This window comes from Rhinopithecus bieti, unplaced genomic scaffold, assembly GCF_001698545.2.
Source record: "Rhinopithecus bieti isolate Rb0 unplaced genomic scaffold, ASM169854v2 scaffold_5889, whole genome shotgun sequence".
Taxonomy (NCBI): Eukaryota; Metazoa; Chordata; class Mammalia; order Primates; family Cercopithecidae; genus Rhinopithecus; species Rhinopithecus bieti.
In genome coordinates, this window is record NW_016805277.1 from 1,098,624 (window position 1) to 1,114,363 (window position 15,740).

Here is a 15,740-nt window from a genome sequence, read left to right on the forward strand (position 1 = left end):
AGCCCAGGAAGGAGAGCACCACTTATGGACAGGGCCATCTGGCTTGCTTCTGGGCACAGGCAACACTGGAGTGGAACCTCAATCTGAGTCAGTCCACACAGCAAGGCTGGGGCTGAAACTCTGGTGCATTTTAACATTTCACATTTCAAATAAAATGGCTGGCCTTCCGGGCACCCAGGACCTCTGCTAACTCACTGACTCTGGACCCAGCCTGTTGCCGGTGGCACTCCCACCTGGACTCAGAAACACGCCCACCCTGCCATCCTAGCCACAGCGATAGCAGCAGACCCACTAGCCAACTTCCCTTTAGGCTTACTGCCTGATTCATTCTCTCTTTTTTCTTTTTTTTTTGAGACGGAGTCTCATTCTGTCACCCAGGCAAGAGTACAGTGGCATGATCTCAGTTCACTGCAATCTCTGTCTCTTGGGTTCAAGTGATTCTCGTGCCTCAGTCACCCAAGTAGCTGGGATTACAGGCATGTGCCAAGCCCAGCTAATTTTTTTTTTTGTATTTTTAGTAGAGACAGGGTTTCACCATGTTGGCCAGGCTGGTCTTGAACTCCTCACCTCAAGTGATCCACCTGCCTCGGCCTCCCACCCGATTCTCTTTTAAGGTTAGTTGGCTTATCTCTGTTTTGAACATGTGGCTTGACTTTGGTTGGAACCACTGCCTAGGTTTAGATGGACCCTACAACCTGCTTTCCCCTCTAGTCAGCTGCCTGACTTCTGTCCAGACCTTATACCTATCTCCTGAATCTCCTAGCGGTCCATAACCCCATTTTCTCATAGAACTCACCACCTGAGCTCTGTCCAAGTCCACAAGCTAAGCTCCCTATAGCTGTGGTCTGGATTCCTCGCTGGCCCATCACCTGAGATCCCAGTGTGTGTGTTTTTTTTTCTGAGACGGAGACTCACTCTGTCACCCAGGCTGAAGTGCAGTGGTGCGATCTTGGTTCACTGCAACCTGCACCTCCGGGTTCAAGTGATTCTCCTGCCTCTGCCTCCTGAGTAGCTGGGACTATAGGTGCCTGCCACCACGCACTCCTAATTTTTGTAGAGAGGGGGTTTTGCTATGTTGGCCAGGCTGGTCTTGAACGCCTGAACTCAGGTGATCCACCCACCTCGGCCTCCCAAAATGCTGGGATTACAGGCGTGAGCCACCGTGCCCAGCCGATGCCAGTGTTTTAATGTGAGTCCATCACCTTCCTTTCCCAGTGCTCTGCTACCTGAGTCCCATGCAGACCCACTTCCCCATGGGCTATTCCTTGGGCTGCCTCACCTCCACGCCCACCCACCTCAGGAATCCATAGGGCGCAGCTGACGTGCACCCACTTGGTCCCACTTCTGGTGGGCTTCAAGGCTCCTCCTCGCTTGGGGCAGAGCAGGCACTTTGGCTGGACACCCAGGGCACACGTCCGGCACAGCCAGCTGCCCGTGGGCACCTTGAGGATCCCGTAGCATGCCTAGGAGAGAGCAGGGTGGTCATGAGTCAGTGGAGTTGGCCAATCTGTGTCTGGTCAGCAGTCAGCTGCATTTGGTCCAGTGCTAGCCCCGTGCTACACTGCTATACAGCCTCCAGCCTCTGGCACGTACACCTTCTGAGGAGTTACAATGCAAGGAAGGAAGGAAGGGCTCCTGGAAAGCCCTCCTTGGCCTGTTTGTATGCCTGAAATGTCACCATTTCAGTCCTCTGTGAAAGGGTTCAGGTCTGCCCTCTGCTGGGAGGAAAGTCACTTTAGCCAGAGGTTCCTAACCAGCAATGGACTTCAGGAGGGTTCGAGAATCCCCTTAAGTTGAATACAAAATTGGGTGTGTACTTCCTGAAAACAAGTCCCAGAGCCCTCATATTTCTTACACAGGGACCCATGAGGAGGGCTGCACCCCTCTATGGCTTGGGTGAGACACATGAACCTAAGAGCTGCTAGGTATAAGGGATGTGTTTGTTTATATGAGACTTGCACTGCCCACCTACCTGCCAGTCCGGCGAAGTCCCTACCTCTGAGCTCCCCGGGGTCTACTCCAGTGATGGTGCATACGAGCAGCCTCAAAATCAGGGCCAGAGTGGGTCCGCCAGGTCCCAGTCAGGTCTGCAGTCAAGGCCCAGAGATACTCAAGACCTACAGCCTTGGGCCCCAAACCAAGGGGAGCCTGGCCAGGCTGCACTGGCACACAAATCCAGTAATGGTGACAAATACGTATAGCCCTTACTAGACTGTTCTAAGCAAAGACGCACAGTAAACAATTTAATCCGTGTAACAATCCACTCTTATTTATGCATAATCGAGAAAACACAGGCCCAGAGAGGTTATAAAGCTTGCCTAAAGTTACATAGCTTGTGAAGGGCAGAGCCACAATTTGAAATCTGGCAGCTTTGCTCTCGGTCACAGTGGGCTGCTTTTAGTAAATTCAGGACATGAGGAGCAGAAGAGGAGGGGAAGGGACAGGGCGCAAGGAGGAGACGGTCTGACGGAGGCTGATGGGAGAGGGCAGAAAGCCAACGGGCTTTGGCTTGAGTCTGGCTGGCAGGTCTAAGCCAAGGGGCCCTGGGTGCACATGGCACCACGAAGCACCCTCACCATTCCCTTCCTGCTCCTTCTTAAGGGCCTCTGCCCACAGTGCCTCTGGAAAGCCAAGTGGGGCCCTGCCAGGCAGTATGTGTATACATGGCACGGGTGAGGGTGACTGGCGGGTCTGCCCACCTGATGCACACAGACGTTGCACTTGTCACAGAAGACCATCTCGTTGCCATCCTCGCCCTCAGGAGAGCGACACACGTCACAGACAACATCCTCGTCGTACTCGATGCCCAGCCCCTCCTGCGTCTCGATGGCCCTGGCCATATTCTGGTGGCACAGGGTCTCCAGTTCCTCCAGCACACGCTCTAATGTCAGCTCATCCAGCTCCGGCCTCTCTGTGAGGAGGACAGCAGGGCGTGGTGGTGTTAAGAGCCCAGCCTCCTTTGAGCTTCGAAGAGGACTTGGCTCCTGGAGCTGCAGGAATTCAGGGCAGATGTCTGGGAGGGTTTCTGTCCATCCACTGTGGGACCTGGGAGAAGCAGCTCCATCCTCTGAAAACTGAATGGTCTGGACCATCCCATCTCAACGGCCCCTGACCTGTCCTGGTGTTCTGACTTTAGACAGCCTGCCTGTGACCACAGGCACATGTGTGTACAATTAACATGGAAGTGTCTCTGGGATGCGGCCAGCTCCATGGGAGAAGGCACTACTTGTGCTGTGTGTATGAGGGGACCTCTGAGTGTGGCTGAATAGGGAAGAGTTAGTCCTTCCTGGGACATTAGTGGGCTCCAGCCAGGTGGCCCACACCTCCTGACCCCAGCCCCATTTGCCATCCTGACCACAGCCCCATTTGCCATCCTAGACTCCCCTGCATGCTCACTTCCTCTTCATGTAACATCCGTGCTTACCACAATAGTCCCAACAGCCCTGCAACTGATGTGCTATTATTGCCCCCACCTGACAGCTGCAGAAACTTCAGGAGGCACAGAGACACTAACCAGTCAGGTCACCATTCAGTAATGCAGTATGGACACTCCCTCCAGATCCATGCCTGGGCCACTGCCCCTCTTGGGATGGGGAGAAAACCCTCCCTGCCCTGCCCTGATCCCATTCTTAATGCACTGGTCACCTACCCATCTGCTTAAGCTCCGAGTTGATCAGCTCCAGCCAGTAGGCATCAATCTCGTCCAGGTCATAGCGGCTGCCCCCTGGCCAATCAGGCTGGGAGCCCTCACCAAGCGTGGTGCTGCTCGGGGATGCCTGGGCAGCGGGGCCTTCCAGCGGCGGGAGGATCCTAGAAAATCAAGACAAAATGTCATGAAGGGAGGGGCCCTCAGCCTGCTGCCCTAGGGGCTCCAGGGAGCTGACCAGTCCAGCTCAGGAGCCGATGGACAAGTGTGCTTTGATGCCACACAGGGCCCACCTCCTTCCACCCCATCCTTCATTTCTTCCTCCACCATCTGCCCACCCTGCGGAGACTCAGATGAGTCTCTGAGGGTGACTCAGAGACTGAGTGGATGAACAGGCAGCACACAGAAGACCCAAAGGGCAGTAGGGCACAGTAAGGGATGGGAGTCACGGCTGATCCACAGCCTTGCTCACCCTATAAACACCCACCTGCCCAGGGTTCATCCACTTCCTCCCTTCAGGGTAGCTGGGCCTTAGCTAAAGCCCTGTGGCCTGGATCTAACCCTGCTAGGGCCTGTAGGAGGTGTCCTATGTGCCGTCATGGGCAATGGCCTGTGTCAGCAACAAGTGAGGTAGTGCCAGCTGGACTCCGGGTCCTTGAGCATACCCCTCAAGGCTGCGGACAAGGCAGGGGTTGTCTACATACTCCCAGAAGCCCAAGCCCCCTTTTTACCAATAGCCTGAAAACCCCATTGACTTGAGCACAACTGAGGCCACCTCTCCTCTGAGATAAGGAGGAGCCCTACCTGGTTACCCAGCTGCGGCCTAGGGTGACCCTTTCCAGACAAAGGTCCACATGCCACCTTGCCCTTCTCCCAGACACAATGTCATGTGAGCAGTGAGTGTCCTGCTACATAGTGTTACCCAGCCCCACGACCAAGACGGAAGTCAAATCCCTTGGATACAAAGAATCCTGCCTGCTGCAGTCCCAGGATCCCTTCCCAGCTCAGCCCACCTTTGCGGCCACAGCTCTGCTGCTGAGGCAGCTTGGAAAGGCCTGGCCGCAGGGTGTGGACTCAAAGTCCAGCTTCACCACTTACTGTGTGACTCTGGGGAAGCCACTCAACTTCTCTGGGCCCCAGTGTTCCCATCCCCCAAAATGGGTCAATAATAATAGTACCAGGCTGGGCGCGGTGGCTCACGCCTGTAATCCCAGCACTTTGGGAGGCCAAGGCAGGTGGATCACCTGAGGTCGGGAGTTCGAGACCAGCCTGACCAGCATGGAGAAACCCCATCTCTACTAAAACTACAAAATTACCCAGGCGTGGTGGTGTATGCCTGTAATTCCAGCTACTTAGAAGGCTGAGGCAGAAGAATCGCTTGAACCTGGGAGGTGGAGGCTATGGTGAGCAGAGATCGCGCCACTGCACTCCAGCCCAAGCAACAAGAGCAAAGCTCTGTCTCAAAAATAATAATAGTAATAATGTCTACCTTATGTGGTTGGTGAGAGGATTAAATGGATTAATGTTTGCAAAGCTCTTAGGAAAGTGTCTGGCACACAGTAACCACTGCGTGTGTGTGTGTGTGTGTGTGTGTGGTGTGGGGTGTGTGTTTTATGTGATGTGTGAGGTGTGTGTATGGTGTGAGTGTACGTGTTGTGTGATGTGTGTGTGTGATGTGGGGTGTGTGGGGTGTGTGTATGTGTTGTGTGATGTGTGTGTGCATGTGGTATGTGTGGTGTATGTGTGTTTTGTGTGATGTGTGTGTATGTGTTGTGTGATGTGTGTGTATGTGTTGTGATGTGTGTGTGTGTTATGTGATGTGTGGTGTGTTTGTGTGTGTATATGTGTGTTGAGACCTTGGGATGTTACCGCTGTCCTGAAATGGAATATAGAGGGCATTTTGCCTCAGGAGGGCATAGTTTCCTTTTGGCTCCGCTGTGTGCTGCCCCTCAGTTCCTGATGCCAGTTCAAAAAGCCAGCTCTTCCCACCCCCCACTGGTTGCTATGGTTATTGCTTCGAAGCCTGGCCTCCATCTGGCCAGCTCTGCCAGGGTGGAGAGGCCCCTTACTTGAGAGGCATCCTGGGGTCGGGGGCAAGGCTGCCAGAAGCTGTGACTCAGCGCTGACAGGGAGGGAGGGGCAGGGCTTTAGATGGCACAGAGACATGGCAGAGCTGTGGTGAGGGCTCCTGGGCTTCCCCAACACCACACCCAGTGTCAGCAAAAAGGGCAGGAAGGATGAAGGAGACGGGGAGGCAGGGGCCCAGGCCAAGAGAGAGAATGGCCTCCAAGCCAGGAGGAAGGCCTATGTGAGGTCGAAGGGGCACAGAGAAGGGGAAGGGGCTTGGCACCACCTTTCCCACACAAGAGGCCCAAATGAAGGCAGATCCTAGGTCGTGATCACGGTATGGCCGCACCCCACACTAACAGGTGATTCCATATGGAAGCCATACTAATACCCTCAGTCCAACACAATTCTGCCTTTCCCCGTGAAACTGTTACTTGAATAAACACATTCTTTTAAAAATGCAGCCTGTAATTTGGTTGTGAACGGCTTTGATTGTGCCCTAAGCACATGCTGAGTGGGGGTGTCCGGATGCCCACCACTTCCTGGCGTAACTACCCACATCTGCTTGACTGGTCGGCGGCCACCTGGCCAAGCCTCTTGGGATCAGGATCACTGTGCTCCTTCTGCAGAGTCAGGGTGAAGGGACTCACACCACAAGGTATCTGTTGTGTTTCCTGGGTCTCTCCTCTTCATCTGCGTGCCCCCTTCCGGCTCTGGCTCTGAAGGAAGTTCTCCTACCAGGCGTGGACTGACCTGACCCTAGGCCAAGGCCTCACCCTCAGCTGTAGCCAGGAGGATGGAGGTCAGCTGAGAGGAGGGCATCAGCTGGCTGGGATCTACGGGAGGGGAGGGGGTCTTTACCCCAGAAGACCAGACACACACCAGAGGTCGGTTCTGCCCTGGCTGAGACTTCTGGCCACAGTGAGGGACAGGACAGGCCCTCACTCAATTCAGTCTGGAGAAGGGCGAGACAAGTGCTCATTGTTCAGACAGATTTCAGACCACGAGGTGGGCAGACCCACCCAAAGGCCAGGGAGGAAGGGACAGAGGGGGCCTGGGGTGGCAGCTGGGGGAGGGCAGCCAGAAACAGCCTGCCGGGATGACGGGGGCACAGCGCTCTGTCTCTGGGCCTCACGGGGCAGCCCAGGGCTTGTTCCCGGGGCCTCTGATTTCCTGGCCCAGCCCACTAGGCCCGGTGGCCCTGCAGGGAATTCCCCAGAATTTCCCAACTTCCTCATCTATAAGATGGGGACAATTATATGTAGTTTGTAAAGCTAATATGATTGTTAAATGAAAAGACGAACACAGGCTCAGCACAGCAAGTCCTCAAGAACAGGGTTTCTCTAACAATTCTGACCCTGGCGGCTACCAGGCAGCCTTCCAGATGAGGGTTGCGCAGTGGGAGGTGCCAGGAGGATGGAGTGGCTAGAGGGAGACAGCGGCAGAAGAGGCGTGGAGATGAATCTAAAAGAGCACCTCCTCACCCCCAGTCCATCCTCTCCAAAGATCACGGACGGGCCAGGAGCTCCTGGCTCACGTCAGCTTAGCACAGCCATGCCTATGCTGGGAATGCACCTCGTAAAGCCAAAGCAGCTGGAACACGTGCTCTCCTCTTGATGTCAACAGATAAAGCACCCTACAGGGAGACTGAAGCCAAGCTACTGGTATGGAAGCATCTGCAATTAATTACCCAGGCCAGGAGATGTTTCCGGAACCAACTGACACTGACATCAAGTAGAGAGGACAGACCGCTGGGCCAAGCTTAATCAAGACTGACCTCGCTCTGCCCACCTGGTGGCCTGCCCTTCCCCCATCATCCTGCGCACTGGTACTTGTGGCAGTGACCTGGCATACATATTCTCACTTCTGGAGAGGCCTGGGGCACCCCCTGATTCTCAGAAGGCCCCAGACAAGTGTTAATAAACACTCAGCCATCAGGAGTCACTGGAGCAGGATTGCCTGCCCCTCCCCTTCCAATCCCCACAGAGCACCCTATTGGTGCTTCGAGTCTGCTGTGCCTATGATCCAATCATAGCTGCAGCTGCCAGGAAACGAGGGTGCCGACGTCAAGGGAGGTAACAGCTGTGATCTTTGCCCCGGGCCTGGTCTACATGGGATCGAGCAAGAGCCACGAGGTTGCCAAGGCCAGGAGTAGACGGCCAAAAACCCAAGCTGCCCAGACCAGGCAGACTGGTGGGTGGGGGAGGCCAGGACACAAGACCCCTCTGCCCTGAGACATGACTTGGAGGGTTTCCCAGGTTGCATAAAGAAGCACTTGGCTGAACTCCATAGCTGGAGGCAAGACCCAGGGCCATGTGGCTACCTCCTGACAAGAGCGGCCAGAAGTCTCTCCATCTCATGAGACCAGAAGGGTATAAAGCCCAGAGGACTCATCTCTGAACCAGCCCTGGCAGGGGAACCTACCCAGAGGCCTGTAATAGCAATGGCTTACTGACCATCTGCTGTATGCCAGGCACTTGACTCCCCCTCTAAGAACTCCCTTAAAAGGTTCAAGAAGTCAAAAGCATGGCTTAAGGCCGGGCGCGGTGGCTCACGCCTGTAATCCCAGCACTTTGTGAGGCCGAGATGGGCGGATCACGAGGTCAGGAGATTAAGACCGTCCTGGCTAACACGGTAAAACCCCATCTCTACTAAAAATACAAAAAATTAGCTGGGCATGGTGGCACGCACCTGTAATCCCAGTTACTTGGGAGGCTGAGGCAGGAGAATTGCTTGAACCCGGGAGTCGGAGGTTGCAGTGAGCTGAGATTGCACCATTGCACTCTAACCTGGACAACAAGAGCAAAACTCTGTCTCAAGAAAATAATAATAATAATAATAAAAACAAATAAATAAAAGTGAATAGAAAATTAAAATGTTGCATTTCAGAATAACCTTGCAGAGTTTATGCTTCAGTGTTTTATAAAATGAAAATTTAAAATGTATATTTACTAAAACAAACTTTTTGAACAGTCTTCAATTTTAGACTTAAAGGCATGAATATTTTAGTGTTTTTCTTATTNCCTCGTCGCCCGGCTAGTTTTTTGTATTTTTTAGTAGAGACGGGGTTTCACCGTATTAGCCAGGATGGTCTCGATCTCCTGACCTCGTGATCCGCCCGTCTCGGCCTCCCAAAGTGCTGGGATTACAGGCTTGAGCCACCGCGCCCGGCCTATCTCTCTCTTAAAGACTAGTGAAAAGTCTGGAGATTTCCCTGATCAGAACTGCTTTGGCACCAGGCATGGTAGCCCATGCCTGTAATCCCAGCACTTTGGGAGGCTGAGGCAGGAGAGCTGCTTGAGCCCAGGAGTTAGAGACCAGCCTGAGCAACAGAGCAAGACCCTGTCTCTACCAACAATCAAAAAAATTAGCCACGTGTGGTGGCATGTGCCTATGGTGGGAAGATCACTTGAGGCTGGGAGGTCGAGGCCGCAGTGAGCTGAGATTGCACCACTGCACTCCAGCCTGGGTAACAGAGTGAGAACTTGTCTCAAAAAAAAGGCCAGACCCGGTGACTTACAGCTGCCTGCAGTCCCAGCACTTTGGGAGGCTGGCCAAGGTGGTGGACAGATCACTTGAGCCCAGGAGTTCAAGACTAGCCTGGGCAACATGGCAAATCCCCATCTCTACACAAAACATGATAATTAGCTGGGCGTGGTGGCCTGAGCTTGTAGTCCTAGCTACTTGGGAGGCTGAGGTGGGAGGACTGCTTGAACCTAGGAAGTCAAGGCTGCAGTGGGCCAAGATTGTACCACTGCAGTCCAGCCTGGGGGACAGAGTAAGACCCTGTCTCTAAAGAAGAAAGAAAAAAGAACCGCTTTGGGGCCCAGTTTGGATTGACATTACAAAGTGCTTGCTGTGTGCCAGGCCTGGTGCCAAGTGCCTTCCATGCGTCATTTCATTCCATTATCTCAACATTACAACTACATGAGTAGGTTAGTTATTGTTATTCTTACGCATTCCAATTTCATAGATAAGGAAACTGAGGCCCAGAGAGATTACATTTATGGTCTAAGGCCACACTGAATATGAGTGGCAACATGAACGCAAGCATTCTGGCTCTACAGCCAAGCTCGAGTCCAATCCCCTAGCCTCTCAGGTAAACTGCCAGTATTTCTGGAACATTTCAATGGTTTGTTGGACAAAGGAATGGAATACAGAATAGAGATGGACTAGAAAGGAATTCCAGGACTGGCAGGTCACCTACCTGGAAAGCAGCCTCCCCTTCCTCCCCTGTTCCAATGGCCCCCTAGCCTGGGCTGCCTGGCTCACCTCACCACGGGCTCTGGGATGGCCTCTGCCCCAGCGGGCACCTGCACACCTTTCTCCCATTCCTGTCGCCATGGGTCTGCCAGGATGTAGTAGTCATCCGGGCTGAGCTGGTATGAGTCCGGGATCTTCATGGCTGTGATCAAGTCTGTCCGGAAAACCTGTGAGGGGCAAGAGGGGAGAGAGTGACTTCAGACTGCCTCAGGGCAGTCTACCCCACAGGCCAGAGGAAGACGCAGATACATGCAACTCAAGTGGGCATTCTGCCTGCGCACTTACAAATAAGATGACATAAAAGCAATCAGCACAATAAATAACACAGCTCTGAACCCTGCACATGCTTTGCACACAGTAGATGTTCCATAAATGTAATGAACTGAATTCACATTGCTCTGACCTATGAAAGGACAGAGTTTGAGGGAAAGATGGGAGTGGACCTACGAGAGAAAGAGAAAGACTGGCAGAGAAAGGCAAAAATCAAAATAAAAAGAGGAAAGCCTCAGAGAACAGAAAGGCTAATGTGAAAGCAATACTGATGGCCAGGTGTGGTGGCTCATGCCTGTAATCCCAACAGTTTGGGAGGCTGAGGTGAGAGGATTGCTTTAGGCCAGGAGTTCAAGACAGCCTGGGCAACACAGGAAGATCCTGCCTCTAAAAACATTTAAAAATTAAAGAATTTTGGCCGGGCGCGGTGGCTCAAGCCTGTAATCCCAGCACTTTGGGAGGCCGAGACAGGCGGATCACGAGGTCAGGAGATCGAGACCATCCTGGTGAACATGGTGAAACCCCGTCTCTACTAAAATACAAAAAACTAGCCAGGCGAGGTGGCGGGCGCCTGTAGTCCCAGCTACTCCGGAGGCTGAGGCAGGAGAATGGCGTGAACCCGGGAGGCGGAGCTTGCAGTGAGCTGAGATCCGGCCACTGCACTCCAGCCTGGGCCGCAGAGCGAGACTCTGCCTCAAAAAAAAAAAAAAAAATTAAAGAATTTTAAAAAAAGGGCCAGGCAATGTGGCTCACACCTGTAATCTCAGCACTGTGGGAGGCTGAGGAGGGAGGGCTGCTTGAACCCAGGATTTTGAGATAAGTCTGGGCAACATGGTGAAACCTCGTATTTACAAAAAATAAAAAAAGGAGTTGGGTGTGGTGGCACATGTCTGGGGTCCCAGCTACTCTGGAGGTTGAGATGGAAGGACTGCTTGAGCCCAGGAGGTTAAGCCTGCAGTGAGCCATCACTGCACCACTGCACTCCAGCCTGAGTGACAGTGAGTCCCTGTCTCAAAAAATAAAAACAAAATAAATAAATAAAATTTTAAAAAAATACTGCCATTACGTGACTGTTCAAGACATTTCCACTGGAGGTTCACAATCATGTTATCTTTCTGCACCCACAGGCACAAGTGGAGGTGTAAAACACCACAGGGTGCCAATCCCAGGAAAGGCCTTCTGCAAACCTTATGCAAACAGCCGGGGGATGGCCGGGGCTTAGGGCAGCCTAGATAGTGGCTTCACATGAGCTGAGACTTCCAAGGTCCCTCAAGAACAAGGACACTCTCCTAACTCGACAGGGGCTTTGTGTGTCGGGGGGCAGATAGAAAGGCAGGAAGGACAGGGTTGTCTTCCTTCTTAATCGAGCCCATCCAAACTCCTCAGAGCAAAGCCGCGAGTGGTCACACCCCGAGCACGTGCTCACTTGGGACAAACTGCTCTTCCCAGAGTTTAGTCTGTTGCTCCCACCTCCACCCCAATTCCACCTCAGAACAAGCTCTAAACTCTGCCCCAGCTGGTACTGGCAACGCCTCCTGCCCCAGTCACCTGATCCCGCTGTGATCCCCCCACACAGCGCTATTGTGGAATGTGGTGCCACCTCTAGACACCATGTGACTTGTTCAGGTACCAACTTTCCCAGTGATCGTCGTCATTTGAGAATCACAAGTTAAAGAACTCACATCACTGAGACAAGAGACACCACTTCAAGGAGTACTCCAGGCCTCAGACCAAACTCCAACCCCACATTCATCGCTGGAAAAGTCAGCATCCACTGCTGTGCCCAGGGCTAAGTCAGTTCACTCAGCCTTCCGTAGGCTCATGATAGACAGATTCAGTGGTAACCTCTGCCTGCTATGTGCGCCTCATTTGAATCTAGGTCCATAACCACAAGGAGAACAGTGAAATGGGTGGACTGAGGGGCCTGGAAGCAGCATCTTGCAAAATCTAATTAACATCTGCATCTAGCTGGAGACAGCCCTGGCTTGAAAAAGGTCAAGTTTCTTGAAGACTCTACTTGGCAATATAATTTAATTGTTAGGACTAACACCCTAACATTTAATTAGGATGCCAGTGTGAAAAAATTAAAACCAGATTACAATTAAATGCTAATTAAACAGAAGATGGAATGTGGCTAAGATTTCACAGCCCTGGTAATCTGCATATCTTATTAGCAAGTAGTAAGAAAGCTAATGCAAGAGGGCACACTCAGGCACTGGGTGCTTTTAGGGGGCCCTTCAGTAGGCGCCCATGCCAGAGAAGGCCTCTGGAGACTGCTGAGCTCAGCAAGGCTGGGGCTGGGTTATTTCCCTATGGGCCCCAGCACAGGACCTGGCAAGGAAGAACTGACCCCAAAGTGATTCATAACTGCCTCAAAGTTCTCCCCACCCAAGCAAGCCAAGTGCTGCATCCTCCCAAGCCCTGATGCTCTGAAGCCATGGAGAACCACCCACTTGGGACAGTGCATCATCCTGCCCTAGAAATCAACCCTACAATAGCCCAGTGTCACTATGTGCCCTCCAAAGAGGCACAGGTGGGTTAGAAAGCTTTTGCTCTTCTCTCATCCTGGGCTGTAACTGTTTTTCCTTTTTTTTTGAGACAGTCTTGCTCTGTTGCCCAGGCTGGAGTGCAGGTACACAATCTCGGTTCACTGCAACCTCCGCCTCCTGGGTTCAAACGATTCTTCTGCCTCAGCCTCCCAAGTAGCTGGGATTACAGGTACCTGCCACCTCGCATGGCTAATTTTTGTATTTTTAATACGGGGTTTCACCATGTTGGCCAGGCTGGTCTCGAACTCCTGACCTCAAGTGATCCACCCATCTTGGCCTCCCAAAGTGCTGGGATTACAGGTGTGAGCCACCCGCACCTAGCTTAGTTTTTATATTTTTAATAGAGACGGGGTTTCACCATGTTGGCCAGGCTGGTCTTGAACTCCTGACCTCAAGTGATCCGCCTGCCTCAGCCTTCTAAAGTGTTGGGATTACTGGCGTGAGCCACCGCGCCCGGCCCTGGGCTGTAACTTAACTGTTGTCTCCTTGGGGATTCCTTCCTGATCACCAACTGAGGGAGTGCCGACTGCCTGACTGAGCCACTTTCCATCTCACCCCATTTTCTTTCCAGCACTTACACTCCTGAAAAGTACCTAGTCGACTCATGTTGCTGGTTTCTTGTCATCTCCCCTGGCATGCCTCATCCTGCTGTCGGCTATATTCTCAGTGCCTGGCACTGAATACGAGGGCCTCCCCGGGGAATTATCTGATGAATCTGAGGCCCCTAGCGGGCTCCTGGCAGTGCTTTCTGAACCCCCATGAACAGGGTGAGATACCTCATGGATAAACCCAGTGGCCAAAATCCCCAACCACATGGACCTGAACAAGCGCCTCTGAGCAACAGGCAGCCTTTGTTCTGCTGGGCTTTAAGCTCAAGGACCAGCATTCAGCCCAGGGTGGAGTGGGTGAGACCAGAGTGTCCCACCGGTGACACCAGCTGGGAAGACATGGTCCAGACCCAGAACCAGGCCTGGCACTGAGAACTCACAGCAGGAAGGGCTCCCAGGGTCAACTTCAGAGTCCCTTCCCACTACAGTTAGGGAGATTCAGGGAAGACAAAAGAGTCTCATTCCAAGAGAGTTTCATGTTTCATCCTGGGTCACACAGAGAGCAGGTGGCAGACTGGACACTAAGGGCTCTAGCAGGCGGGAATCATGGACACACAGGGAGGGCAGCACTGTCATAACGGTGTCAGCCCACACTTGGAGAGACTGTGTGCAGAGTGACAGTGTAAGGGCTGTTCCTGAATTAATCTATTATTAGCCCCTCCACCCACTCTGTGAGGTAAGTACTACCATCATCCCGATTTTACAGTTGAGAAACCTGGGACTCGGGTTAGTTAAATCACCCACCCAAGGTGTACGCACTGGAAGTGGCAAGTGAACCCAGGCCAACACAACTCCTGAGCCATCCAGCTCTCCCTGCCCCTTTTGGCCATGTGCTCACTGCCTAATGCCCTTGAGTTAAATCGAAGCCAAATCAGGTGACTTCTCCAAGGGTTGAAATACGCAAATCCGACGGCCGTCTTTGCAAGTTCCGAGGCCTCCAGTGGCTCTCCATTGTCCTCCCACTATGCCCAGACTGAACTGCAGAGCCAATGGGGCCCTGTGACCACATGGATACACTTGCAGTCTCCCAAGCACTTTTAACCCTTTGCACACGGGAGAACGCTGCCTGGGACACTACTCCCTTGCCAGAGTAAAGCTGGCACACTTCATCCTTAAGGTCTCAGTCCAGCCCACATCTGCTCTAGGAAGCCTTCCCCAATCCTAGGCTGGGTTGTGGGCTTTGTCTGAAGTTCTACAGCCCCTGTATTAGAATCTCCTGGTTTTTTTGCCATGTCTTCCCCACTAGAAGGGGAGCTCAGTGAGGTCTGGCTGAGCCGCAGGGCTGGAGCCCAGCAGTGCAAGCAGGGCCTGGCACATGCTAGGTGCTGAGAAATCTTGAATGACTCAAGATCCTTCCATGAGCCAGCCACCTCCTTCTTTGGTTGCTGTCCAAGACTACAGCTGGGTACTCCATGCCTTCCAAAGGAGCCTCTGTGCATTTATATAAAAACTGCCCACAAATATGGCAGCCAATTGTAACCTAAACATCATTTTGTGTTGAATTTCCAGGAGGTAGGCCTGAAAAAGGCTTAAACATTCTCCTAAAACTCCTTTGAATGATTTATGAAAACTAAATAAAGAATAAAATGGACACTGATGAACGAGAAGCCTTGCTGTGGCAAGAAAGTTGGAAGCTGGAAAACAAGCAATTTTCTTAGAATGTGAATGTTTACTACTTTTCTCTCTTTTGGCAGAAATTGACAAATTGTCTTTAAAGGTCTGCTGCCTAGCAACCAAGTTCTGCTGAGCTGCTTGGGAGATGTTAATTGTAGCTTCTTCAAACAGTATGAAGAAATGTTTAAAGGCCTCAAACTCTAATTGAATAACCCATCTGAGTGCTAGGGGTGCCAATGTAGCCCTGGAGGGGGCTAAAGACTGCTCTGACCAGATGCAGGGACACTGCTCCAGAAACATGTCACATGGTTTTGCCTTCATGTCTTTTTCTGAGACTGCAGATCACAACCATTCAAAAGTCTAGCTTTCTGTATGTATTTCCCTAGGAAGAACTCTGCAAGAAGGCAGAGCGTGAGTGACCTCCAAAAGCAAATAAAGACAATGACAAAAGGCAACTTTCACTGTGCACTAACCACATGGCTAGCAGACACCAGGCTACAAGGTTTAATATACAATCTCAAGATTTGTAGCTATGATTTGGACATTTCATCCTGGGACCTTGGTTCTCTGCTTCCTTTTCTCAAGGGGGGAATTACTGTATCACAGAGTATTTCAAACTAAGAGGTACCAAGAGGAAATTTAGTTACTGAAGAGAAAAGCTCCAGCAGTTATCACACTACAAAATATAATTACTTGTGTAATTATATATATATATATATATAT

The 15,740-nt window shown here is 52.1% G+C and overlaps 1 protein-coding gene across 11 annotated transcripts in view; it reads right to left on the reverse strand.

Moving 5' to 3' along the window:
• JADE2 (jade family PHD finger 2) overlaps window positions 1–15,740 on the reverse strand; it is a 59,473-nt gene that overhangs the window by 19,629 nt on the left and 24,104 nt on the right. For all 11 annotated transcript variants that reach the window (XM_017871971.1, XM_017871965.1, XM_017871972.1 and 8 more), the window contains 4 exons: window positions 9,986–10,143; window positions 3,650–3,810; window positions 2,700–2,911; window positions 1,296–1,463 (listed from right to left, as the gene is read on the reverse strand). In XM_017871971.1, coding sequence (XP_017727460.1) covers window positions 1,296–1,463; window positions 2,700–2,911; window positions 3,650–3,810; window positions 9,986–10,143 — 699 coding nt within the window. The remainder of the gene's footprint in view (window positions 1–1,295; window positions 1,464–2,699; window positions 2,912–3,649; window positions 3,811–9,985; window positions 10,144–15,740) is intronic.